Source organism: Peromyscus maniculatus, chromosome 22 (genome assembly GCF_049852395.1).
Source record: "Peromyscus maniculatus bairdii isolate BWxNUB_F1_BW_parent chromosome 22, HU_Pman_BW_mat_3.1, whole genome shotgun sequence".
NCBI classification, from domain to species: domain Eukaryota; kingdom Metazoa; phylum Chordata; class Mammalia; order Rodentia; family Cricetidae; genus Peromyscus; species Peromyscus maniculatus.
In genome coordinates, this window is record NC_134873.1 from 17410964 (window position 1) to 17438660 (window position 27697).

Below are 27697 nucleotides of genomic sequence, written 5' to 3' on the forward strand. Positions count from 1 at the left end.
CCTCTGCAGACTGGATCACTGGTGTTCCAAATTACTGCGTCATGTGGATTCTTTCTAGACGCATCTGTTTCTCACAACTTTTTCCCTTTTTTATTTATGTGTGTTTGTGTGTGCATCTGCATGCATGCGTCTGTATAAATGTTCTGCACATGTGTGCCTGTGGAGGCCAGAAGAGGGCACTGATTCTCTTGGAGTTGGGCTGACAGATGGTTGTGAGTGTTGGGATCTGAACTCTGGTCCAACCACTGGGATTTCTCCAGTCCACGCTTGTCTCAGTTTCTAACCAAATGTAGCATCCTTGAAATGGCTTCACTAATGTAGTCGTGGACCAGAATCACACACTCTCGTGTCCTAATCCTAAGGCAGGCCTGGGGCTGGCACAGCAGCCATCTCTTGCCTCTTCAGCTGCTCTCCTAGGGTGACATAGTTCAGTTAGTATAGAGCTTTAGCACACATGAGACCCTGAGTTGACCCCCAGCACCTCATAAACTTGGAACGGTGGGGCTGTCCCCTAATCCCAGCACTTTGGATGTATAGGCAAGAGCATCAGGAGTTCAAGGTCATCATTGATGACAGTGAATTTGAGGCTAGCCTAGTGTACATGAGGGCCTGTCTTTTAACAAGGGAGAGGGAGGTGTGTGGCTAGATTGCTCAGTAGGTAAAGGCATTGACCAAGTCTAATGACCTGAGTTCGATTTCTGGAACCCACACATTGGAGAAAAAGACCTGACTCCTCTCAGTTGACCTGTGACCTCCACAGGTGCCGCATATCACATCCACCCCCCCCCCAAAGTAAATAAATGTTTGTGTGTTTTTTAAGGCTGAGCAAGAACAAATATGGACCAGACATAAAGGACTAGAAGTTCTCTCTAGCCGGGCAGTGGTGGCGCACGCCTTTAATCCCAGCACTTGGGAGGCAGAGGCAGGCGGATCTCTGTGAGTTTGAGGCCAGCCTGGTCTACAGAGTGAGTTCCAGGAAAGGTACCAAAGCTGTACAGAGAAACCCTGTCTCGAAAAGCAAAACCAAAACCAAACAAACAAACAAAAAAAGTTCTCTCTCTAGGGTCTGGTGTTCCACTTCTGAATCCCGAGTCTCTAGGAGCAGGGCCAGGGTCACTGCTAAGCCACAGAGGGACAGAGGGAGAGAAGACACTGTCGGTAGATCTGTCCAGACCTCCCCTCCCACCCTGAGCCACGTGTGGTCTCTCCCCCACACGCCGGTTTAGAGACGGTATCACTATCTGGAAGAAGGTCTCAAGCCAGAACACGAAGAGCAGGGCTCGCAGGGACCTTCCCGGTGACAAGTGAGTCCCACACCTTCGCTGACCCACCTTCCCCTGAAAGCAGTGACCCCCTGCGCTTCTTGCTCATGAAAGCCACCAGCTCCTGAGTGAGTCAGGGTCACTCCGCCCGCCCTGGACAGCTGTGGCTCGCCTTACAGGAGCTAAATCGGGAACCGGAATGTCACACAGATGCCCCTTGTCTCCCCACCCCCACAGTAATATTAATCTCTCCAGGGAGGAAGGGACAAACAGTACTGCCCGACGACGAGTGGCCAAGAGGGCGGCTTGAGGGAACGAGAGAATTTCACAGGGGGGAGCTAAAGTGTCTGGAGAGGGTTCTGAGCAAGGCGTGCAGAGGGAAGAGTCTGGAAAGAGCCAGGGGTGAGAGGCGCAGTGAGAGGAGCAGACAGGAAGCACCACTCTTTCAAGAGAGCCATCGCAGGGATCCTAAGACTCCACAGACAGCCGAACGTTCACGTTCACGAGGAAGGGGGCACGGGGCGGCGAGGGAAGGCCAGGAACAGGGCCGCAGCCAAGGCCGGCACCAGAGCGCCGAGGGATGAACTTCACCGTGGGTTTCAAGCCGCTGCTAGGGGATGCGCACAACATGGACAACCTGGAGAAGCAGCTCATCTGCCCCATCTGCCTGGAGATGTTCTCCAAGCCCGTGGTGATCCTGCCCTGCCAGCACAACCTGTGCCGCAAGTGTGCCAACGACGTCTTCCAGGTGGGTGGGCTCGGGGGGCCGCTGGGTCAGGTCAAGGAGGGGAGGGCCCGGTGGCGGGGAGCCCACGGGTGGGAGGTGGTGACTGCAGTGGCTGGGGAGCTGGGCGCGGAGGATCCCAGAGTAAGCGTGAGTCAGCAGTCGCCCCGAGGCTGGCCCGAGCACAGCCCGTGTCCACAGCAGCTACAAGTGTGATCCAAGGGGGACCGGCAGAAGCTGGCATGGAAGCGTGCTCTTGTCTGCTGGGCTCCTGGGAGCTTGGTACTAGGTGTTGTTGACTTGGAGGCTTTGATTTTTTTTTTTTTTAGAAGAGATCAATGAAATATTGAGGTGCTGAAAAATAATAGGACCAGCAAGAAGGTTAGTGGGTGAAGGCACTTGCTACCAAACCTGACAACCTAAATTTGATCCCCCAAACATAGCATGGTGAAATAGGAGACTCCTGGAAGTTTACCTCTGGCCTCCACTTATATGAGCGCACACACACACACACACCCTTTAAAATAATAACTGGGTATGGTGGTATACACCTGTAATTCCAGCACTGGGGAGAATTGTCATTATTTTGTTTTGTTTTTGAGACAGGGTCAGTCTGTGTAGCGCTGCCTGTCCTGGATCTTGCTCTGCAGACCAGGCTGTCCTCCCACTCACAGAGATCCTCCTGCCTCTGCCTCCTGAGTGCTGGGGTTAGAGAGACATCACCACCATGCTTGGGCATCAATTGTCATGATTTTTAGGCTAACCTGGTTTACAGAGTGAATTCTGGACCAACTTGGGCTACATAACAAGACTCTTTCTCAAACAGAAAACAAGAAAAAAAATCTGAAATTAAAAATTGATGCCGGGGCGGTGGTGGCACACGCCTTTGATCCCAGCACTTGGGAGGCACAGGCAGGTGGATCTCTGTGAGTTCGAGGCCAGCCTGGTCTACAGAGCAAGATCCAGGACAGGCACCAAAACTACACAGAGAAACCCTGTCTTGAAAAAAAAAAAATTGATGATAAACCCGTGAGAAAGCCTATGATGCCAACAGAGCTCTGTCCATGAGGGAGCTGGTTAGACACAGCGGGCCAGGGAAGCAGGAATTCTCCCCAGTTTCACACCTGTGAGCCTTCCTGAGCTGGTAAAGAGGCCCATGGCCTGATATTCAGGTGACTGACAGAAAGCTGAAGCAAAATTGTACTTCCCAGAAACGCCTGTGTATCTGCGCTCATGAGCCGAGTGCAGCTAAGTGAAGTCATAGATACCATTCTGTCGACACATTTCACAAAGAAAAACAAAAGAGCTGGGCACGGTGATGCATGGCTGCTGTCCCAGCCCTTGGGACGTGGTAGCAGGAGAATGAGTTTAGCGTTTAAGGCTGGCTTGGGCGATCGAGACCCTGTCTAACCAACTAAATAAAGCACGTCCCAGGAGTCTTTATACATTCCTAGGCTCGCTTTCTGGCTGTATCATTCATGGAAGTTCAAGTAGGCTACAGTACTGGATCAGAGGTCAGGGAAAGTGAAGAGACAGGACACGCGACACCTCGCAGATGAAGTAAAACCGAATACATCAGAGCTGGCTGGTTCTGTGTACAAACCCATGACAGGAACATCAGGAATAAGACTCTGACCAGGAGGGCTGGAGAGATGGCTCAATGGTTAAGAGCTCTGGCTGTTCTTCCAGAGGTCCTGAGTTCAATTCCCAGCAACCACATGGTGGCTCACAACCATCTGTCATGAGATTTGGTGCCCTCTTCTGGCCTGCAGGCAGAATGCTGTATACATAATAAATAAATCTTTAAAAAAAAAAAAAAAAAAAAAGATTCTGACCAGGAGCCAGACTCTATGACAGGTCTGTGGTCACAGCCCCTGGAAGGAGCACCACAAACTAGAGGCTAGCCTCCAGCTAGCCTGGTCTATGTAACCACAAACTAGAGGCTAGCCCAGTCTATGGAATAAATACACCAATATAGCCAGAGGCTTTATACAGCAAGATCCTGTCTCAAATAGGAAAAAAAAAAAAAAAAGTGTCTGGGGTTAGAGAGATGGCTCAGTGGCTAAGAGCACATGTCCCAAATAACTCAGGTTCAGTTCCAGCATCCACGAGGCAGCTCACGCCCATCTGTAACTCTAGTTCCAGGAGATCTGATGCTCCCTTCTGAACCCTCCCTGCATGGGCGCCATGCATGCATGCAGGCAAAATGCATGCACATAAAATAAATCTTAAAAAATTGAAATAATTATTCCTACTTTTCACAGACTACCAGAAAATGAGTTGAGCAGAGATTTTCCACCTCCCCCTTTCCATGTCTCTTCGACGCTGTGGTTAATCCACGGCATTGTGTGTTAAACATGCATCCTACCATTGGATCTACACCACAAGCCCCAGCACAAGCTATTTTTTAAAATATTTGTTATTAATGTGTGTGTGTATGTGTGTGTGTGCACATGTATGTGTGTGTATGCACATGTATGTGTGTGTGCACATGTATGTGTGTGTGCACATGTATGTGTGCACATGTATGTGTGTATGCACATGTATGTGTGTGTATGCACATGTATGTGCATACAGGTGCCCACAGAAGCCAGAAGAGGGTGTTGGATCCCCTGGAGCTGGAGCTGCAGTGTTTGTGAGGTAGGAGCTGAGGACCGAACTCTGCCGCTCTGAACGCGTACATGTTCAAAAAGGCTGGGCTGTCTCTGCAGCCTCGACACAAGCCAGTCTCAGCTTCCTTGAGAATGGGCTTTTAGGCTCCTTGGTGTAGCAGGTTTTCTCGGACCGCCAGTCCCAAATCATGACACAGATATTTATTAGTTATATATATAAATATATATAAATATCTTAGGCTTGCCCCACCAGCTCTTACAACTTAATTTAACCTGTTTCTTTTCATCTACGTTTCGCCTTGGGCTTCTTACCTTCTTTCCTTCTGTGTGTCCTACTTTTCCTGCTGCTGTGTCTGTCTGTCTGTCTGGCTGGCTGGCAGCTGCCTAGCTGGCTAGCCCCGGGCATCTCCCTCGTTCTCTCTGGAGCCTAGATTCCTCCTCCTACTTATTCTCTCTCCCCGCCAGCCCCACCTATCCCTCTACTGCCTACCTATTGGCCGATCAGCTTTTTATTAGACCAATCAGGTGCCTTAGGCAGGCAAGGTGAAACAACACATCTTTACATCGTTAAACAAATGCAGCATAAACAAATGTAAAATAATACATCTTTACATAGTTAAAGTAATATTTCACAGCACCTTGGGATAGCTGTTTGAAGGCAATGAATGGGCTAATAAGTTAGGCCATCATAGCACATCTACATTCCCTGTCTCCTGCCCCCCACTGGGTAGCCAGCACCCCAAAATCTCTGCTGCCATTGTCCTCTTGAGTTCTCCTCAGATTTTCTTTTATTCTGGGTGTCCAAACCCGCCATTATTGGGCTGTAGAGACCTGGATTTCCCTGTCTAGGGGCCTAGACTACAGGTTGTCCCAATCCAGTCTCAGACCAACAAATAAAACCAAAACTTCTTGTCAAATGTGGTGGTGCACTCCTGTAATCCTGGAAGCAGCAGGATTGTCATGAGTTTGAGGCCAGCCTGGGCTACACATCTAGTTCTGTGTGAGTGACTATGCCTTTCCTACCACCTTGGCTTCTGGTCTGAAAAACTGACACCTTTTAAGCTGAAATATCTAGAAAGGACATCTTTCCCATGTATTTATATAGAAACATCTATTGCTTTCTTCCATGTGTGGGGTGTGTGTGTGTGTGTGTGTGTGTGTGTGTGTGTCCCTCCCTCCCTCCCTTCCCCCTCCCCCTCTCATGGCACATGTGTGGAGTAGGTTTTCTCCGTCCACAACCTGAACATCAGGCTTGACAGACAACCTTACCCACTGAGCCATCTCTGGCCCTGAGGCATCCCATTATTAGAACTCAAAATATGTGAAGCCAAAGAAACGTTTGGAATGCTAAGGAAAGCATTTGGTACAAAGTTGCCCAGGGGCCGAGTGTGGTGGCACACACCTTTAACCCCTACACTCAAAAGTCGGAGTCAGGTGGATCTCTCCTGAGTTCGAGGCCAGCCTAGTCTACACAGTGAGCTCCAGGCCAGCCAAGGCTATATAGTGAGACCCTGTCTAAAAGACTAACAAATGGGAGAAGGTTGATTTGTAAACGATAAGGTATGTAGCACAGAGACCCGGAATAGCCATATATAGAGCCTATACAGTGAGTGTGTGACCTTCCTTCTCCAAGGCAGAATTCTTGAAGCTCAAGAATACATACCTCAGCCCAGAGAGACCTAGGAAGGCTTGGGGACAAACCCTGTGCAGATTCAGTGGCACACACCTGTTGGTGCTGCTCAGGAGGCTGAGGTGAGTGGGCCACTTGAGCTCATGAGTTTTGAGACTACTAGCCCAGGCTAGTCTGCCGAGATCCTGTCTTAAAAAGTGAGAAGTTGGGGATGTTCTCAGTGCTTCCTGGTATTCACAGAGTTGACTCTCACACCTGTAATCCCATACTTGGGAGGTGGAGGCATGGTCAGTTTGAGGCTAGCCTGGGCTACATGCGACCTTGTCTCAAAAACAAACAAGACCCAAGCCTGTGTAGATTACTTGAGAGGTAACGTGACCGGCAGGGCTCTGAGATGGTTCTGTAGGTCTGGTGCAGAGCGCTCTGCTCTCCTCAGGAAACAGAGTGGACAACTCAGTCCTCGATGCTTTATTTGGGAAGGCCTGGGGGAGGCTGACCCAGTTACCCAGCTGCACCCATGTCTATACATCACAGCTCCGTCTGAAAGATGAGCATACTTCGCTTTTCACACATTGCCTCCACATTTTGACAACTCCAGGCATAATCACAGTGTGTTTTCTAAGTATGGCGACGAGAATAGGACTTTTAGTTCCTCCACCTTCAAATCACTGAGGAAGAAAACCTTCAGAACATTGCCTAGAAAGTTAACAGTTACGAACATGACAACAGTATACCACATTTAAATTTTTATGTGTACATTTTTTTTCAAACACCTTAGAAGTTTATAACATGAAAAAATGAATCTGCCACTAACTTCAGATCTTTAATTCCCTTTACCAAATACAAACGATTACCAGCTTCCCTGAGCATCTTTCTAGAAATTTCCATGCTTAGGTACACGTTTGCATGGATACACACACTTACAATAGACCAATCACCTTTGTTCAGTTTTTTGTTTCTTTGAGACAGGGTTTCTCTGTGTAGCACTGGCTATCCAGGAACTCGCTCTGCAGACCAGGCTGGTCTTGAACTCAGAGGGATCCACCTGCCTCTGTCTCTTGAGTGCTGGGATTAAAGGTGTGCACCACCACCACCACCACCACCACCACCACCACCACCACCACCACCACCACCCAGCTATTTTTTTTTAATTTGTTCCTTATTCACACATAGAAGATACAGGACGTCTTCTGTTTTGTTGTTGCTGTTATTTTAGCTTGTGTTGTGTATTTTTTGGGTGGGGCACGTGTGTAGAGGTCAGAGGACACTTCTTTACAGTGTCAGTTCTCTCCTACCATTACTCGGGTTCTGGGCATCAAACGAGAGCCGCTAGGGTTATGAAGCAAACGTCTTTTCCCTCTGGTCTTGCTGGTTCCATTTTGAGACAAGGTCTTACTCTGTAGCCCAGGCTGACCTTGAATTCAAGATCCTCCTAACTTAGACTCCCAAGTGCCTAATTACAGGTGTGACTCACCATACCCAGCCGCGTTTTCTGTTTCAAATACCATCATGGCGTCCGTTGTTATGACCAGGCCGCAGTTTATTTAATCCACCTGCTAAAATGTTTATCTGCATCCAGCAGTTGTCCAGTGTTTGCTGGGGGATTGTGGTTGTGTTAGGTTGGGGCCACAGTTCAGGTGATAAAGTGCTCACTTGGCACACACACCTATAATCCCAACACACAGGAGACAGAAGCAGAGAGTCAGAAGTTCAAGGTCATTTTCAGCCACACAGTGGTTTGGATGAGAGCCTGGGCTACTTGAGACACTTCTGTTTAGTGTCAGAGGAAATGATTGATCAAGATTAAGGAGTTGAGAAAACTATAATCTAATCCTGACTCCCCCAACACAATTATCATCTCTGCCTAATTTATTGTTGTTTGAGATAGAATCTTAGGGTAGCATTAGCTAGCCTGGTACTCACTATGAGGATGGAGCTGGTCTTGAACTCATGACACTTTTCCTGCCTCAGTTTCCCCATGTTGGGATTATAGGTGTTTACATGATGCCCAGTTTATGCTGACATGGTACTTGATTACCTTCAAGCCCTTGTCTCCCTATTATTTCACTTAGTTGCTGTTATAATTCTATTTAAAGCTCTAATCCTTTTTCTCTGATATGAAACAGAAAACTTCAAAATATGACATTAGCCCCCTCTAATCCCCCCCCTCCCCACACTTGCACCCACGCAGCTACCAAAAATTTGGAGGAGAGCAAAGCTGTTGGTGTGGGAATCTGACATAAACATCTTCCCATGTGTTTCTTTCTGTATTTGTAAACTCTATTCACGTCCAAACTACTTTAAAGCCTTTAGTGTATTTTTGTGTCTGCCTCCGCTTTGCTGTGGGCACTTGTTTCTGAGAAGCAACCTGTTGTCGTTTAGTAGAAAACCAGAAGGTACTGGAAGGAGGTTGCTGGATGAGCCATCTTCTTGGAGGAAGTCCAGCCAGGGAGGGCCTTACAGAAGGAACTGTCAAACTTGCAAGGCCTTCTGGACTGCGATGGCGAGCGCTCGCCTGCTGTGCATTGCAGAAACCAGGCATGGCGGTGGGTGGTGTGTGTCTGCAATCCCAGCACTTGAGAGGTGGAGGCAGGGGGATGAGAAATGTCACAAGTCACCCTTAGCTCTACATAGTGAGTTCAAGGCCAGCCTGGGCTATGTCAGTCTGTGTGTGTGTCTCAGAGAGAGAGGGAAGGAGAGAGAGAGGGAAGGAGAGAGGGAGGGAGAGGGAGAGAGGGAGAGAGGGGGAGGGAGGGGGAGGGAGAGAGAGAGAGAGAGAGAGAGAGAGAGAGAGAGAGAGAGAGAAGGAAGGAGGGAGAGAGAGAGAGGGAGGGAGAGGGAGAGAGGGAGAGAGGGAGAGAGGGGGAGAGAGGGAGAGAGGGAGAGAGGGGAGAGAGAGGGGGGGAGAAGGGAGGAGAGAGAGAGGGAAAGGAGAGAGGGGGGAGAGGGGGGGAGAGGGGGGAGAGGGGGAGAAGGAGAGAGCCGGACTTCTCTAATGAAAAGGAGTCTGGGAAAGACGAGTTTAGCACAGGCCTCCACTGAAAGTCCCAGCAGCCCGCTGTATTTTTGGTTCTTTGAGGCAGTGTTTTGCTATGTATTTCTGGCTGGGCTTGCCTGATATGTTCTCTAGAGCTGAGGCTGGTCTAGAACTCACTGCAATCCTCCTGCCTCAGCCTCCTAAGTGCTGTGCCTCAACCCCTGGCTGGACACCAGGGCTTCTCCAGCCCACCTTGACCAAGTCTCCTTTTTGAGAACCTGATCTGTTAAAATGCTGAGTTGCAGTGACCTTGCTTGGGTTTTGGAATTTTAACTCCTCAGGGAACAGGACCCCCCCACTGCTGAAGCCTCCCAGTTCCTATTTTCTCACATCTTTAGATTAAAAGTGTGTTTGTGTGTGTGCACACATGCGTGTTATGCTGGTGTGTGCCCATGCATGCCCATACAGAGCGCAGAGGTCAACATCAGATGTCTTCCGTCTGTGGTTCTCTCTCCATCCCTGCCCAGCACTGGGGTTACATATCCAATGCCATGGTTACTTTTTACATGGGTGCCGAGGATCTGAACTCATGTCCTCACACTTGAGCGGCAGCTATTTATCTGGGGACTTAGCTCCTTAGTCCCAAGGGCTGTTTAAACTAATATGAACATCACTTGTCATTTTAATAATCTGCTTTCAAAAATTCAAAAAAATAAGCCAGGCAGTGGTGGCCCACACATTTAATTCCAGCATTCAAGAGGGAGAGCCAGGCAGGATCTCTGAGTTCAAGGCCAGCCTGGTCTACAGAGTAAGTTCTGGGACAGCCAAGGATACACAGAGAAACCCTGTTTTGAACTCCCCACAAAATATTTTTTAAAATGACTATGGATGATCCTCTGTATGTCTGTCTGTCTCTCTCACTCACTCACACACTCACTCACACACACACACTCATGTACCCCAGGCTAGCCTCAAACTTGCTATGTAGCTGAGTCTGGCTTTGAACTCGTGACTCTCCTTCATCTCCCAAATTTGGATCACAAGCATGAGTCACCACGCCTGGTGTGGATGACCACTTTTAGGGCCTTCCTATTCTACCACCAGCATCCTCACTCCACCCTTTCCTCTCTGTCTCTCCGTTCCTGCTTCAACAGAGGGGCCTGTTTCCCAGCGGTCCCCAGGCTCTCTCAGCCAGCGTTTTAGCTTGTAGTAAAACCTGGATTCTTCCGTAGCTGAGCCACTTCTCATCAGATGTCTCCCGCCCACTGTGTTCCTGGTCTTCCACTTGTGTGACTTAGGGCCTGGCTCACAAAGCCCAAGGCCACGGGGTCAGGGGTGGTAGCCCCCAATGACGTGCCTCGCACCTAGGGCCTATGTCCCATATTAACATGCCCTGGCTAGCCAGGGCAGAGGACAAACACAGATATGTACGTACACACGTGCCAGAGTGACCTCATTTACGGAGCCTCTCTAGCTAGATCACAGAGGGACTAGAAGGCATCGTGCAGGCCTCTAGAGAAAGGTTCTGAGAGACAAAGTTCTGAGCATGGTTGCTGCACCAAGTCTTAAAGCCTAGAATTGAACTCCCTTCACGTGTTCCAGTCTTTGTTTGACAGGGTGTGTGTGTGTGTGTGGTTGTCCTGTGTTCCAGGATGGCCTCGAACACTATATATAGCGGAGGATGACCTTGAACATCTCATCCTCTTGCCTCCATCTCCCAAGGGCTGGTACAGGCACCCACCTGCCACCACACCACCCCACCCAGTTCATACGATGCTGGAGACCAAACCCAGGGCCTTGCGCATGCTGGGCAGACACGGCCAACTGAGCCCCCCTCCCCCAGGCCATGTACTCCATTCTTTTTGTTGTCTGTGGTGCTGAAGGTGGAGAGGTCTTTAGCCCAGAATAGACACTGCCATCTTTTTGAAAACTTCTTAAGGTTTCCACCAATACCCTAGAATCTAAAATTCCTATTTGTGAGGAGAAAATTTAGGGGCCTACACTCAGGGCAGAGTAATTTCTTTTTTGTCCTATGGTTCCAACTGTAAAGCCCATGAACCCTTCTGTCCTTGATCTTAGATAAAGGATCAAGAAGCAATTCATGTCTTTTTGTTTGTTTTTGAGAGAGAGTCTCATCACATAGCCTTGCCTGGCTTGGAATTCACTATGTAGACCAGGTTGGCCTCAAACTCACAGAGATCCTCCTGCCTCTGACTCCAAAGTGCTGGGATTTACTGTTTTTTGTTTTGTTTTGTTTGTTTTTGAGACAGGTTTTCTCTGTGTAGTTTTGGTGCCTGTCTTGGATCTCTCTCTGTAGAGCAGGCTGGCCTAGAACTCAGAGATCCGCCTGGCTCTGCCTCCAGAGTGCTGGGATTTAAAGGCATGCACCACCACACTAGCTATGATTCCATCTAAAATCAATGTTCTGTCAGGTGAGGTGGTCTACACTTTTGATCCCCAGCACAGGGGTGGCAGAGACAGGTGGATCTGTGAGTTTGAGGCCAGCCTGGTCTACAGAGTGAGTCTCAGGACAGCCTAGGTTACATAGAGACAACCCATCTCAAATTCACCAAAACAAACAAATCAGGAGATCAGCAGAGGATCTAATAACATGATGAGAAGTGATCCCAAGTGTAATGTGATATGAAAACAATTGATTTCTTTTTTTTTAAATATTTTAAGTAAAGGCTTTATTGGATGGGATTAACCCCACATTTAATTCTGAAAAGAATAAAAAAGGTTAGAGTAAACAGCCCAGGGGGTGGATGCTGAATGGGATATAGAACACAGCCTGGTCTGCAGATCATCAGTCAGCCTAAGTGAGTGTATCAGAACCTCAGAGAGCAGGGGAAGAGCCAGGGCAAGATGGCACATGCCTAGAACTCCAGCTACTCTTAAGTCTAGAGTTCAGGGCTAGTTTAGGCTACACAGTAAGACCTGTGGCGACATTTAAACAACTATTTCTTTGGGTGAAGACACAGGTGCTGTGTAAACTGCATGCCTTCATTGTTCAGACGTTCAGTTCTGCTAGAGGTTAGTGAAAGAAAAGCTGCCATCATGTCCCATCCGAGTTCAGACTCCCTGAACTCTCTTCATGGCTCTTGCTGGGTCTGTGGCCCTCGGGTCAGTCCTCCTGTGCTGGAGACACACAGCATCTCTCCAGGTACCCAAGCCTGCAGCCCCAGAATCTTCCTACCTTTCTCATCTCCCAGTGCCCAAGACACTGGTCAGTCCAAATCCCACCTCTCGGTCATGACTGTTTTCAGAATTGCGGCCGCCAGCATCCGGTGACCTGGCATTGACTGTGGCACTTGCTTCCTATCTGGCCCTTGCCTTTAGGCTCTCTCTTCTGCCTGTCCATCTGTCCATGTTAACGCTGCAAGTTCAAATCTACTCCCCTGTCTACTCCTGGTTTAGAAACCCAGCCTACAAAATCAAGTTTAGATCCTCAGGTTCAAAAGCCTTCTAGGATGAGACCCGCCTTTCCAGCTTCTCCCCGTCCCCACCGCCTCCCAATTTTAAATAAGCTCCTGCAGTCTCTCCTGTCTCCTTCTGGCTCCCTCTACCCTGACTCCAAGCCCTTCTCAAGTGGCAGCTTCAATATCAGGCCCGTAAACCAGTGGACAGTTCTCTGCTGGTCTCCCAAACCTTTTGCTGGTTTTCTTTATTATGGCACTCTAGCGCCCCCTTTTGTTCCATTTCATCCATTTTTCCACACTCCGGAGTTCTTGTAAGAACTTTGGAAATTTTTATAAAGAAGTTGAGCGTGGTGGTGCACACCAGTAATCCCAGCACCTGGGAGTTGGAGGCAGGAGGATCAGAGTTCAGGGTCATCTTCGGCTACACACTGGAGTTTGAGGCCAGTCTGGGTTACTCAGTCTCTAGAAAGAAAAAAGAAAAAAGAAAACTAGTTGCTGTGGCACACACCTTTAACCTCAGAGAAAAAGAAAGAAAGAAAAAGACAGGCAGCAGTGGAGCACACCTTTCATCTCGGCACTCAGGAGGCAGAGCCAGGCGGATCTCAGTGAGTTCAAGGCCAGCCTGGTCTACAGAGTGAGTTCCAGGACAGCCAGGGCTACACAGAGAAACCCTGTCTCAAAAAGAGAGAGACAGAGACAGAGACAGAGACAGAGAGAGAGAGGGAAGGGAAAGAAGGAAGGAAGGGGGAGGGGGGAGGGAGGGAAAGAGACAGACAGACAGACAGACGGGGGAAGGGGGGGACGGGGTGGGGGGGGGGAGAAGCAGGAAGTGCTGTCATCCAGATTGCATTGGTGTTGCCTGGGGAACGCTGGGGGGGTTACAAGCTTGTGCTACCACACCCAACTCTTTCACGAGGTCTGGGTTTTAAACTCAGGTCCTCATGCTTGTGAGACAAGCATTTTATGAACTGGGCTATCTCAGAGCTCACGAGCGCGCGCACACGCATACACACGCACGCACACGCGCACACACACACATACATACACACACACACACACACACACACACACACACACACACACACACCCCTTTTTTAGGTCTCTTATAGTCCAGGCTGACCTTGAACCTGATCCTCCTGCCTCACAAGTCAGGTGTGTGGCAACACGCCCAGATTTCTCTACTGTCTTTACAAAAAGCTGTGGATTAGATTCAACATCTGGGAAGCCCATAGTGCCTGTACCTTGACCACAACAGGCCCTCAAAACCTAGGTAGAATGCCAACAGTGAGTCTCCTGTGTTTGAGCGTCAAGAGGAAGAGCATGGGGGGGGGATGGGGGGGTGTAGTAAGCTTTTTTGTTGGCCACCTCTGGAACACAGCTGCTCTGTGCTCTCAGGGAACACCTCCAAGAAGGTTTTCCTTCAGTGATGCCGGTCTCTTCCTAATCATCGCTAATTTCTTAGCTCCAGCTGACCAGCATCAAGTACCCCAGCAAAACAAGTTTTACTTTAGTAGTTCTGGTATCTTGTTAATCACAGCTGATTCTTCAGCCCCAGTTCACCAGAACCACGGGATCGTCATTCAAAATAACAAAAGGCCCCGGTAGAATCTTTTAAACTTCCCTCTGAAATGTCACAAGCCAGGCCTCCATCATCTGCCCTGCTCTCAACATTATTATCTTCCAGGTTCCCTCAGAACATCCCACTGAGCTCTCAACACTCAAAGGTTCTTTTAGTCCAAAGTTTCAAAGTCCTTCCATAATCCTCCCCCAAACAGGGTCGGGTCTGCCACAGCAATCCCCCACTGTGCTGGTACCAACTTGTCTTAGTCAGGGTCTCTATCGCTGCAACAGAACAACATGGCCAAAAGCAAGTTGGGGAGGAAAGGGTTCCTTTGGCTTGTATTCAAATTCACATTGCCATTCATCACTGCAGGAAGTCTGGACAGGAACTCAAACAGGGCAGGAACCTGGAGGCAGGAGCTGATGCAGAGGCCGTGGAGGGGTGCTGCTTACTGGCTTGCTCCTCATGGCTTGCTCAGCCTGCTTTCTTATAGAACCCAGGACCAGCAGCCCAGGGATGGCACCACCCGCCATGGGCTCCCTCCCCCATTGATCACTAAATGAGAAAATGCCTTACAGCTGCATCTCCAGGAGGCGTTTCCTCAGCTGAGGCTCCTTCCTCTGATGACTCCAGCTTGTGTCAAGTTGACACAGAACCAGCCAGCACAACTGACCCCTTGTCAACTTGACACACAAATCACTATGAAGCCACAACCCTTCCTTTCTTAAAAAAAACTTTAGAAGTCCCACAGTCTTTCCATATTCAAACACATTAAAATCTCAGCTCCTTTAAAGTCAATCTCTTTAAAAATCCAAAGTCTTTTAAAATTCAAGGTTCTCAACTGTGGGCTCCAGTAAAATACTTTCTTACTTTCAAAGGGAGAAAACTTAGGGCCCAATAGCAATCAAAGCAAAACAAAATTCCAACCGTCCAATGTCTACGATTCACTCGTGATCTTCTGGACTCCTCCAAACGGCTTGGGTCACGTCTCCAGCTCTGCCCTCTGAAGCACACACAGCTTGTCTTCTAGGCACCTAGACGACATAGGCAGGCTCCACCCCACTGCTGCTGCTGTTCTTGGTGGTCATCCCATGTACTAGCATCTCCAAAATGCTGGGGTCCCTTCCTGCAGCTGAGCTACGCTTCACCAATAGCCTCTCCTAGGCTCTCCCCATGGGGCCACGCCTCAACTTCTTTGAATGACCCCTGCAGTCCCAGGCCTTCAGCTGCCACTGAGGCTTGCACCATCACCAGGAGGGACTTTGCTGTGAGCTGGGAGGTCCCTCTCCCCGCTTCAAGCATTTACTGAACAGGTTTTGTCTTAGTTAGGGTTTCTTCTTGCTGTGAAGAGACACCATGACCACAGCAACTCTTACAAAGGAAAACATTTCATTGTGTGGCTTACAGTTCAGAGGTTCAGTCCATTATCATCGTGATGGGACCCGGTGGCATGCAGGCAGGCACGGTGCTGGAGAGGTAGCTGAGAGTTCTACGTCTTGATCCACAGGCAACAGGAAGTAAACTGAACTAGGCATAGGAGACCTCAAAGCCCGCCCACACAAGTGACGCACTTCCTCCAACAAGGCCGCACCTACTTCAACAAGGCCACACCTACTTCAACAAGGCCACACCTCCTAATAGTGCCACTCCCCTATGAGCTTATGGGGGCCAATTACATTCAAACCACCCCATGTGTCATGATTGCCAGCTTTAGTCAAGCGAGTTAACGCCCTCCAGAATGCACAGGCTTAGAACTCTCTCACTAGCCGGGGCGGTGGTGGCGCACACTTTTAATCCCATCACTTGGGAGGCAGAGCCAGGCCGATCTCTGTGAGTTGGAGGCTAGTCTACACAGTGAGTTCCAGGACAGACAGAGCTACATAGTGAAACACTGTTTCAAAAAAAAAAATTTTTTTTTAATAAAAAAAACTCAGTGGAAACATCAGGCTAAGGTGGTTACAGCCAAGCTGTGAAATCTCTGTCATAGGCTTCGGGTGTGTCTTCAGATGACGTTTTTAATTTGGGGAGGTAGTGGAAGCTGGTGGTATGTGTGGACACTACAGAAGGGACTTGCCTGGGAGCCAAGGCTACTAGGCTTAAACACACGGGAATAATGAACAGCTATCGAGAGAACTAAAACCAGCCTGAGATAATTCAGCTGCAGACCTGCAGCATCGCAGCATCCCAGCTCCCCACATCATGGAAGTTCACAGCCTGTTAATCAGCCTTGTAGATTCTTTACAACAGTTGTGGCTCTCGCCACCCCACCCCCCAACTTCAGTTCACACCTGCATTCGATCACACCTTGTAAACTTTCTGGAAACCTGACAGCTTTCAGAAAACCCTGAGAGGAAGTCTAGGGAGGACAGACTTCAAGCCCAGCCACCCCAGTTTTGTGATTCTCAAATCCCAAGAAAAACTGTCTTTACGACAATGCAGTCTACTCCCACAAGCCAAGCTGTTGGTCTCGGTAGGACCATGTTTCCTGCCAGAGCAAAGAACTTGACTTGGATTTGTGTGCTCTGAATGTGATGGACTATTACCTTACCCCCTAAAGGTCCCCTGGAGCCCACCTGCAGGAAAGACTCACAAATATTCAGTCACTGGTGACTACTGTCCCCACTGTGGGGTGGGGGCTGCTCCTGTTCTTAACCCATAGCTTCTGCATGACATCAGATGCAAAAGGACCGATCCGATGTAGCCCATAACCTTCCTGAGGCTGAATACTGGATAGATTTCAGAAGAAAGTCTTGTCAAGGACTGTGCAAGGGCCTGTGTATCCTGACTCAGAGTGCCGGAAGCAATTTCCCAGAATTATCCAGCTAATCGGAGTTTCTTTTGTTTTTAAGACGGTCTCTCAACATGATTATCTTCACTATGTAGATCCACCTGTCTTTGCCTCCTGGATCCTTTTCTTTTCTTTCTTTCTTTTTTCTTTCTTTCTTTTTTCTTTTTTTTCTTTTTTTCGAGACAGGGTTTCTCTGTGTAGCTTTGGAGCATGTCCTAGATCTCATTCTATAGACCAGGCTGACCTCGAACTCAGAGACCCTCCTGCCTCTGCCTCCCAAGTGCTGGGATTAAAGGCGTGCGCCACCATCACCCAGCCCTTTCCTCTTCTCTCCTTTTCTTTTTTAGACAGGGCCTCGTGTATCCCGGGCTGGCCTCAAACTCCCTGTGTAGCTGAGCATGGCTCAAGCTTCCGATGGATCAGATCCCTCTGCCTCTACCTCCCAAGTGTGCCACTCTGCCCTGCTTGTGTGGTGTTGGGGATCAAACCTAGACCAGCGCTACCAACTGAGCCACACCCCAGCCCCTGGTTGTGATTTCTCTGTCCCACTGTGCAGCGCTTGGTGTGTGTGCCTCTGCCCGGGACTAGAGCGAAGCTCTCTCATGGCCAGTATATTCTCCCAGCATTTGAGAGGCAGAGGCAGGTAGATAGATGTTCGCGGCCAGTTTTGTCCTTGCAGAGTGTTTGAGACCAGTCTGGACCCTGGGGAGAAAGAGAAAGAGAGAGAGAGAGAAAGAGAGAGAGAGAAAGAGAGAGAGAGAGAAAGAGAGAGAGAGAAAGAGAGAGAGAGAGAGAGAGAGAGAGAGAGAGAGAGAGAGAGAGAGGAGGCGGCAATGGGGGAAGTACACCTATAACCCCAGCACTTGGGAGGTTGAGGCAGGAGGATCAGAAATTCAAGGTCATCCTCCATTACACCTGGAGTTTGAGACAAACTTACATGATCTTGCCAAACATGCGTGTACACGCAGGCACACACACACACAACAACAACAAACCCACAAAAAACCCATCTTACTTACACGTGGCCCATAAGGGTCCGCGCTGGAGGACACTGGCTATACACCGCCAGTCCCCGGCCTGTGCCAGCATTCCTGCCAAAGCTCCATGCTGGACCAATACTGATCAGGCCTTGGCCAAAGTGAGACTCTGCATGAGGCACACTCAGAGAGCTGGGCTGGGGATGAGGCAGGGGCAGAGGCAGGGGACCATCTTAGTCATTGTCAGGCTGCTGTCTGGGGACACCAGATGCAGAGGTTAAGAACACTGGCTGCTCTTCCAGAGGTCCTGAGTTCAATTCCCAGCACCCATATGGTAGCTCACAACCATCTGTAGTGAGATCTGGCGCCCTCTTCTGGCCTGTAGGGATACATGCTGTATACATAATAAATAAATAAATCTTAAAAAAAAAAAAAATCCCCACTCCACACCCCCCCCCCAAAAAAAGAAAAAAATTCTGTTGTCTTGTTACCTGTCCTCACAGGCCTCTAACCCCCTGTGGCAATCCCGGGGCTCCACAACTGTGTCGTCGGGAGGTCGGTTCCGCTGCCCGTCCTGCAGGCATGAGGTTGTCCTGGACCGGCACGGAGTCTACGGCCTGCAGAGGAACCTGCTGGTGGAGAACATTATTGACATCTACAAGCAGGAGTCCTCCCGGTGAGATGCCCGGCTGCTGGCCCCTCTGGAGGGAAGAGCCTGCCTGCACCACCAGGGTTAGCGGGGTTGTCCTAGTCAGGGATTCCGTTGCTGTGGTGAAACACCGTGACCAGAAACAACGTGGGAAGGAAACCATTGATTAGGCTTACGCTTCCACATCCTAGTCTCTACTGAAGGAAGTCAGGACAGGAACTCAAACAGGGCAGGAACCTGGAGGCAGGAGCTGATGCAGAGGCCATGGAGGGATGCTGTTTACTGGCTTGTTCCTCATGGCTTGCTCAGCCTGCCTTCTTACAGAACCCAGGACCACCAGCTCAGGGATGGCACCACCCACCATGGCCTGGGCCCTCCCCCATCAATCACTAATTAAGAAAATGCCTTACAGGCTTGCCTACAGCTCCATTTTATGAAAACATTTTTTTTTAATTTTTAATCTTATATAATTAACATTTTTTATTTATTTTACATACTGACCACAGTTTCCCCTCCTTCCTCTCCTCCCGTTCCCTCTCCCACCCCACCCCCACCTATCCCCTATCTCCGACTCCCATCTATCCCCCCTCCCCATCGACTCCTCCTCCGGCTCCATTCAGAAAGGGGCAGGCATCCATGCTTGAACAAAGCATGGGACAGACATCGAGTTTAGGGACAGACATCGAGTTTAGGTAGGACCAAGCTCCGCTGGACCCCCTTACCCAGCTGTTACGCAGGGAAACGTGAGGTTCCCTCCTCACAGATGACTTTAGCTCATATCAGGTTGACATAAAATTATTCAGTATGGGTGGGCACACACAATGGGGAAAGGAGTGGACCCAGGGAGGAGGGGGTTGGCCTCCTCCCCAGGGAGGCCTGACATTGCTTCTGGAGCCAGTGTTCAATCTTATTCCTGCCTCCTGGTCTGTGACCTAAGTCCACCCCAGTGTCCTTGACCTCACCAGCTCCCATGACTTCCCGTCCTGTGGGACATCTTTGCCCCGTGGAGTGGTCCAGTCTTCCCTGGAGCATCCCTTCTTCCCGAAAGTGAGACCACGGTGTAAGTTGCTCACCCCTGGTCACAGCCTGGCTCCTTGACTGCTACTTCCTTGTCCATGGTCCTCAGGCCACTGCACTCGAAGGCCGAACAGCACCTCATGTGTGAGGAACACGAGGATGAGAAGATCAACATCTACTGCCTGAGCTGCGAGGTGCCCACCTGCTCTCTCTGCAAGGTCTTCGGTGCCCACAAGGACTGTGAGGTGGCCCCTCTGCCCACCATTTACAAACGCCAGAAGGTATCTCGCCAGGGAGGGCTTCGGGAAGGGGATTGAGGGTAGGGCAGTTCTCACTCAACTCAGGTAAGATGTAGCAGATCAGGGCCAAAGCCCCGGGTCTGTTCTTGGCTCTGCACACAACCTTGAGGAAGTTACCTGACCTCTCTGTCCCCGACTCTCTTCACCTGTGAGGTGAGGATGGGGGCTGCTGTCACCATAGCAACAGACAAGGCATGGCAGCAGCGGCTGGGTACCCTCCAGGGTCTTCTGTCACACAGCTAGCTTCTCCATATGCTGCCATTTGAAGATCAGATTGGCTGGGGCATGAGAAGAAAGGGGGGATCCTAAGAGGGGTGGGGAGGACGGGGTCAGAGAGCCTCTGCAAACAGATTAGATACCATTTCTCTGACGACCAGTGACAGCTGGCTAGAGGGGCGGCTGTACCACAAAACCTGTGAAAGGTGTGTGGGTAGGGGTGCGTCTAAGACTCCCAAACCTCGGCTCATGTTGGAATCCCAGGACATTAAAGCGGGCAATGGTGTCACCTGACTTTTGACAGAAACAGACTCAAATTCTAAGCTGGAGGAAAAGCCCTTGAGTGTAGAACCTTAGGCTGACCTTCGATTAATATCAACGGAACAGGCATTCACAGCTGAAGATGTTCAGAGACGTGTACCCCATGAGTGCAGTTAGCAGGAACAAGCACAGTTTAGATCCTTGGGGAATTCAGATGTTGGAATTATTGAAGGACAGAAGCTCACTATGTACAAAATGTTTTTAGAAGATGGGGTGACGCCAGGCATGGCTGTGCACTCTTCGGTTCTAGCACTCAGGAATCCTGAGGCAGGAGGATCACTAGTATGAGGCCAGCCTAGGCTACATAAGGAGTTCCAAGCCAGCCTAGGCTACGTAAAGAGACCCAGTTTGAAAGAAAATAGGGATGAAATAAAACAACAAAAGCAGGACTGGAGATGTAGCACACTTGCCTAGCACAAGACCCTGGGTAGATCCCCAGGACTGAAAACATACGAAAACTGGCCATGCAACAGTCTGCTGTGGTGGTGTGCACTGTCATCTCAGCTACCAGGGAGGCTGGGGCTGGAGGGTAACAAGTTCAAAGCCAGTTTAGACAACATGGAAAGGCCCCATCCGAGAAAAACCAAACCAAAACCAGACTGAGAAACAGATCCGACAAAGAACCAAGCAGAGCTTTTAGAAATTAATAACTGTTGAAAAACCGTCAAGTGATGGATTTCTCAGAAGAAACAATTACTGAACGCAGAACAGTGCCAACAGCCAACAGACCCAGAATGCACCGGGGAGTGGGAGGTTGAGGCTGGGAAGGTCCAACATAAGTTCTACTTGACTCCCAGAATCACAATAGAAGGAAGCAATGCTATCTGAATGGGTAGCCCTAAGGATTTTCCAGAACCCACGGAAGACTATACTACTGATAAATCACCCAGGCCGAGTCTGGTGCATAGTGGGTGATTAGAGAACGTCACTTCCCTTCACATTTGGGGGTGGGGGGACTCCCAGAATCCACAGGATGTGTTCCCATACTTTTTGAATTATCCCAAGCCTTCTAGATCTTTGTAGATGTCCCTGAATGGGCGAGGTGGGGACAGTCCCGGTGGGATGAGAGGGAAGCGGTTCAGGGCTGCGGCTTCCAGCTCTAACAGCTGGCCCGTGTGTGCGACAGAGCGAGCTGAGCGATGGCATCGCCATGCTGGTGGCAGGCAATGACCGTGTGCAAGCTGTGATCACGCAGATGGAGGAGGTGTGCCAGACCATTGAGGTGAGCGTGGGCTGGGAAGACAACAGGACAGAATGGTCAATAGTCTGTCTGGAGAACTGTTTCTCTTGGACCTCTGGTCAAACTGCCCAGAAAGTGTCTGGACTCTAGATCACAGTGGGTTGTGTTTAGCTTCCCGCACTCACCAGCTCTGCCATGTTGGTCAAGCTACTTGAATCTTCTCTGCTTTGGCTTTGTTTGTTTTTTGACTATATAAAACAGTGATGAGCAGAGGGGTGGAGGTAGGATAATCCAAGTTCCAGGCCAGCCTAGGCAACTTAAGGAGTGCCCATCTCTAAATAAACTAAATAAATAAATAAGCAAGCAGAGACAATCATGCCAGCACTCTGGAGGCCGAGGCAGGAGGATTTCTCATTTAAGGCCCATTTGACCCATCTCAAAAATAAATGAGTGGGGCTGGAGAGATGGCCCAGGGGTTAAGAGAAGGTACTGCTATTTCGGAGGACCAGAGTTCAGTTCCCAGCACCCACACTGCCTGGCTCAAAACTGCCTGTAACTCCAGCTCCAGAGGAATTCACTTTCTCTGGCCTCCATGGGCACCCACACACCAAGTACATATACCTAATGGAAAATAATACAAATAAAATTGTGGATATAGCAAGGTGGTGTTGGCGCACGCCTTTAATCCCAGCACTTGAGAGGCAGAGCCAGGCGGATCTCTGTGAGTTCGAGGTCAGCCTGGTCTACAGAGTGAGCTCCAGGACAGGCACCAAAACTACACAGAGAAACCCTGTCTCAAAAAACAAGCAAACAAAATTATAGAAATAAATAAGCAAAATTTAAAAATCAAGAGATAAGAGGCTGGGAGGTTATATATATATGTATGTATGTATATGTATGAAATTGTCAGTGAATACATTTAACTAAAATTATGTGATAAATAATTATGTGCCCTAATTATATAGTTAACTAAATATATTTGGATATTGAGACAATATTTCCAGTCAATTAATTTTAGAAATTTAAATTTATTGTTTTATTTCCAATTATGTGTATTTGTGTGTGTGGGGGGGGGGGGCATGTGTACGTGAATGCTGGTGCCCATAGAGGCCAGAGGAGCTTGCTGGATCCCTTGGGGTTCCAGGGATGAATACAGGAACAGAAACCAGGACCTCTGCAAGAGCAAGACACACTAGCAAGGGAGCAAACTCTCCAGCTCTCTAGCCAATGTCTATATTTTGAAATAAGGTTTAATTTCATATCAGAGCAAAAAAAAAATAAAAATATAAAACTCAATTTTAAAAAATGAGTGATGTAGCCGAGCCTTGGTGGTGGCACACACTTTTAATCCCAGCACTCGGGAGGCAGAGGCAGGTGGATCTCTGTGAGTTCGAGGCCAGCCTGGTCTACAGAGTGAGTTCCAGGACAGGCACCAAAACTACACAGAGAAACCCTGTCTCAGAGAAAAAGTGATGCTGATAGTGTCATGGTAGCTACCTCATTTTATTTTCTTTAATAAGTAAGCGGAATTTAAAGCCAAGCCAAGCCAGGGCCAGCGACATACATGGCTCCCAGAAGCAGCTTCGACATACGTTGTCATCATTGTCAATTGGAAAGCTCTGAGCTGAAATCTGCGCCCCTAACTCAATGTGTGACCCTAGTCACACTTTCCTTCTTGGCTCCCGTTGAGTTCTATTTAAAGAGGGAGAGGGATAAAATACCCGCGGGGGGCGCTCAGCCGCGACCTCCTTCAGACTTGCTCTGACCTTTCAGGACAACAGCCGCAGGCAGAAGCAACTGTTAAACCAGAGGTTCGAGACCCTGTGCGCCGTGCTGGAGGAGCGCAAGGGCGAGCTGCTGCAAGCGCTGGCCCGGGAGCAGGAGGAGAAGCTGCAGCGTGTGCGGGGCCTCATCCGTCAGTACGGAGACCACTTGGAGGTTTCCTCTAAGCTGGTGGAGTCCGCCATCCAGTCCATGGAGGAGCCGCAGATGGCTCTCTACCTCCAGGTGGGCGGAGAGGGAGGGCGGCAGGCGCCCAGGGTGGCGGGAATCAGGGCCCGGGGGGCCGGGTCAAGTCTTACCTGCGGTCATTTCTTGTCACCACGACCTGGGAAAAGTCATCCTTCTACCCTCCACCCCCACCCCGCGCGCGCTCTCTCTCTCCTTAACGAATCGGGATATACGCCCCCACCCACCCCGCAGGACTGGTGAGAATCAGAAACGGGGCTTTGCCGGGGCTGGCCCAGCGCTCACCTCCGGCCCCCCTTTTCTCCCCTGCAGCAGGCCAAGGAGCTGATCAACAAGTGAGTAGTCTGCGCGGCGGGAAAGGAAGGGACCCCGTGGATTCTTTCCTTCTGATCTGGGGATGGGCTTGGGGGAGCGGAGGAGTTCCCCCTGCTGAGCCCCGTGGCCATCACAGAGTCGGGGCGATGTCGAAGGTGGAGCTAGCCGGACGGCCGGAGCCAGGCTATGAGAGCATGGAGCAATTCTCCGTGAGCGTGGAGCACGTGGCCGAGATGCTGCGGACCATCGACTTCCAGCCGGGTGAGCGAGCCGAGGGAGGAACTGTTCAGGCCCGCGCAAAGGGTATGAGGGGGGCGCTCCAGCCAGAGGAGCAGGGGTTCCACATCACCAGGCCTGCCTTCCCCCTAGGCGCCGCCGGGGATGAAGAGGATGACGAGGTGGCTTTGGACGGGGATGAGAGCAACGCAGGGCTGGAGGAGGAGCGGCTGGACGGGCCAGAAGGTGAGAGTTGGACTTGGGCTTTGGAGTGAGAATGGTTGGCCGGTCTTGGGAGATTGCCTTTTCCAGCGCCACCAGGACTTGCTGGTAGCCCCCACTCGCCAAGTGTCACTCAGCAGGAGCCCCAAAGCGCGCCCCCTAGCGCGCGGAGAAGCGCACTCACTTCCCACGGTTGGTTCCGCACGGGCTTTGGGGACTATGGTGGGTCCGAGAGTAGGAGAAACCCAGCTGCCTGGGGAAAGCTGGCCGTCGGGGACTGGGGGGCTTGTTCTTCTGGAGCACCCGCCCACCGAGCTGTCTTTCCCGGGAACAGGCCTGCACTGACCAGAGCCTGATCCAGAGCGCGCGCCTGCAGCAGCGGGAGGCAAGGGAGGCTGAGGATCCGCTCCGCGACCACCGCGCCACCCATCTCGGCGTCCCGCCCCCGGGAAGGGTCTCAATAAAGGACTCTTGCGTCCCACGTCCCTGGGCTCCTTTCGCGGCCCCCTCCTAGTCTCGGCTGTAGAAGCAACCTCGCCACCATTCTGCCCTTTCACAACCCGAGATCATTTGAAGGGGAGGAGGTGAAATAATAAGGCCCTCGTGGGCAACTCCTTTACATCAGAGGTGGACCCCTGAGCCCCTCTGAGACCTCGGAAAGGTGTCCGGGGTGGGATCTCAGGACCACTGAGTTCCGGGATTTGGACGTGCTGGGGGAGGGCCGATGAGCCCCCAGGGACTTAACTGACAGCCTTCCCCTCCCACCCCACTTAGCATGCTTTTGTCTCCTACTGGTCTGGGGAGCCCCACTCCCCCACAATTTCCCACCCTCTTGTAGTTTCCGGTGCGCCCCCACCCCACCCCCACGACAAAAGATAGAGGCTAAGCTCTTGGGCAGTTTTATTTAAAAAAATAGCCACGCAGAGTGCTCAGGGTGACTCTGGGCGGCGCTGCACCGCGGGACTGAGCCGGCTTCGGTCGCGCGCGCGCTCCAGCCCCGCGGTAGGCAGGGGAAAGGGTCGAGCCTTTCGGGGGGGCCCCCACACCGGGCGGATCACTTGCCCACCGAGTCGAGTATGATGCGGTTCTGCTCTGCGCGCTCGCGCTGACTCTGTGTCCGGGCCAGCTCCAGCAGGGTCCTCAGCAGGTGGAAGGTGAGGTCAATGGACAGCGGAGGGTCGCCCCGTCGCTGCCGCTCGCCTGCGGTCCCCGATCCTGCGGCGCGGCGCGGGAAGCGCTCGGCTAACAGCAAGAGGAGCGCCCGGGCGCCGCCGCCCTGATTCCGCGCCCCGGGACTCCATCGCAGACTCGGATCCTGGACCCCGGTCGCCGCCGCCGCCGCCGCAGTCGCCGGGCTCCACTGGCTGCTCCCGGGGCGCAGCTGTGCCAGGAGCAGCAGAGCCACTAGGAGCGCAGCGCGTCCCCTCTGCCTCATGGTGCCACCTGCCCTGGACATACAGGGGCAGCATAGGGTGAGGTGCGCTGGGAGCAACCGCAGGTGACACGAGCCCCTTCTCGCGCACGCCCAGTGCCCCCGCTGGGACCCTCCAGCTGTTGCCCGGTGTCCACAGCCTGCCCACCAGCCCCAGCCGCTGCGCCAGTCCAGTTCCACCCCTCTCTCCCTCTTTCCCTCCCGGCGGGTCGCAGTGGGTGGGCTGAGTGCAGAGTCTTGGTGCTAAGGGAGTCTGGATCGTTGCTCCGAGCCACTCACAGGTTGTCGGAGTGTCTGCCCGGTGTGAGATGGAGCTCCAGTCTCTGTCCCCCGGGACGGGCTGAAGACGCCTTGGGGAGCACGGGGTCTGTCCCGGGACCGCCGCCAGCCTTATATAGCACCAGGACAGCTCCGACTGACGTCAGCGAAGAACATGAACTGATTGTAGAAAGCAATGACAGCGGCAGCTTCGAGTCCAGCAGCTTCGAGCCCCCGGAGGGGCGCGCATCCTGACAATAGGTTTCGTGTCCCTGGAGCTAGTTTTGGAATCACCCTGGCTGTAGAGGAGGGAGAAGCCGGCTGAGGCATAAATTTAGTTGCTCTTTCCGGATGCAGAGTTCTTCCCCCACACAATAGACAGAGCGTGTCTCCAGAACAGGCTGGTCCGGGGTTTTCTCTTCCCCAGGACCAAGAAGTGGGCAGGACCGTGGAGCTGTCCGTGGTCCTGAATTTATCCGCAGCCGAGAATCTGGCCAGAAGCTCTGGGGAGAGTCCTGTGCTGCTTAGACGCAGTCCCCAGGCCGGCTACCGGGTCCCCAAACTGAGATCAGGAATGCTCTGCCAGCAGAGACTCGACCAACACAGTGCCATCCAAAGGCCCGCTGCCCCAATTGGTCTGTCAGGATTCCTGACCATCTTACAGAGGCAGAATCTAAAATCTACAGGTGTCAGACTGTGTATGACAAAAAAGGGTGTTTGGCTGTCAGAACTTAATGCACGGATCTATCCTGAGTTTGACAAAGTTAGCTTTTTTCCTGGGAGCCACAGAAATAGTGCTATTATACCTTTTCACCTTCTAGTTAAGATCACTAGGTAGGAAGTGAGAAGATTTGGGCCCAAGTTCCTGCTTTGCCATCAACTCATGGTGTGATTGGGTTCCTCCCTTCTGGAGACGTTGGTGTCTATCTTTGTAGATGAAGGCCAGGCTTGATCAGACTCCGCTTCTTTCCAGTTATAGACATGTCTATAGTCTTCTGAAGGGTTTTATCCATGACTTCTCCAGACTCCAGATAATAATGTATTTATTTCTGTGCCTGTAAAGACACTGAGAGGGTCTCAAAGTGCACTAGGACCCAGAAAAGTTAGAATGACAGATGTATTAGGCTAGAGATGTAGCTCAGTGTCAGAGTACTTGACTAGCATGCACAAGGCTGAGTTCAATCCCGAACACTGGACAGAAAGATGTATCTATCTATAGGAAGTGGGGATGAGCCAGGCAGCGGTGGCGCACACCTTTAACCCCAGCACTCGGGAGGCAGAGGCAGGTGGATCTCTGTGACTTAGAGGCCAGCCTGGTCTACAGAAGAAGTTCCAGGACAGCCAGGGAGGGCTACACAGTGAAATACTGTCTCAACAAACAAACAACAAAGTGGGGATGAGTACTCATTGTTGGGCTATGGGTGTAAAGTTGGCAAGGTTGTACAAATATTTGTGGAATATAAGTATATGCTATGTGGTAGGAATACGTATAGTCATGCTGTATAATGACCTTTTAGTCAATGATGGCAACTTATATGAAGGCGGCGTCATATGATTACAACAGAGCTGAAACATTTCTACCACCTAACAATAGTAGCCGTCATGGTGTTTTAGTTTGTTATTCATGTATTTGTGATGATGCTAGTGGGAACTT

General features: G+C 50.8%; 2 protein-coding genes across 2 annotated transcripts; one reads left to right on the forward strand and one right to left on the reverse strand.

Moving 5' to 3' along the window:
- The first annotated feature begins 1250 nt into the window (after positions 1–1250).
- Trim54 (tripartite motif containing 54) lies at positions 1251–27422 on the forward strand. The gene is made up of 9 exons (XM_006995527.4): positions 1251–2010; positions 18454–18626; positions 19726–19897; positions 21579–21674; positions 23406–23639; positions 23913–23935; positions 24052–24176; positions 24285–24377; positions 24688–27422. The coding sequence occupies exons 1-9, from the start codon at positions 1843–1845 to the stop codon at positions 24696–24698; spliced, it is 1095 nt and encodes a 364-aa protein (XP_006995589.1). The 5' UTR covers positions 1251–1842; the 3' UTR covers positions 24699–27422.
- Positions 25408–25788, reverse strand: Ucn (urocortin). Its single transcript, XM_042266960.2, has one exon. It carries the CDS (start codon positions 25786–25788, stop codon positions 25408–25410), a length of 381 nt encoding a protein of 126 aa, XP_042122894.1.
- Positions 27423–27697: the final 275 nt, after the last annotated feature.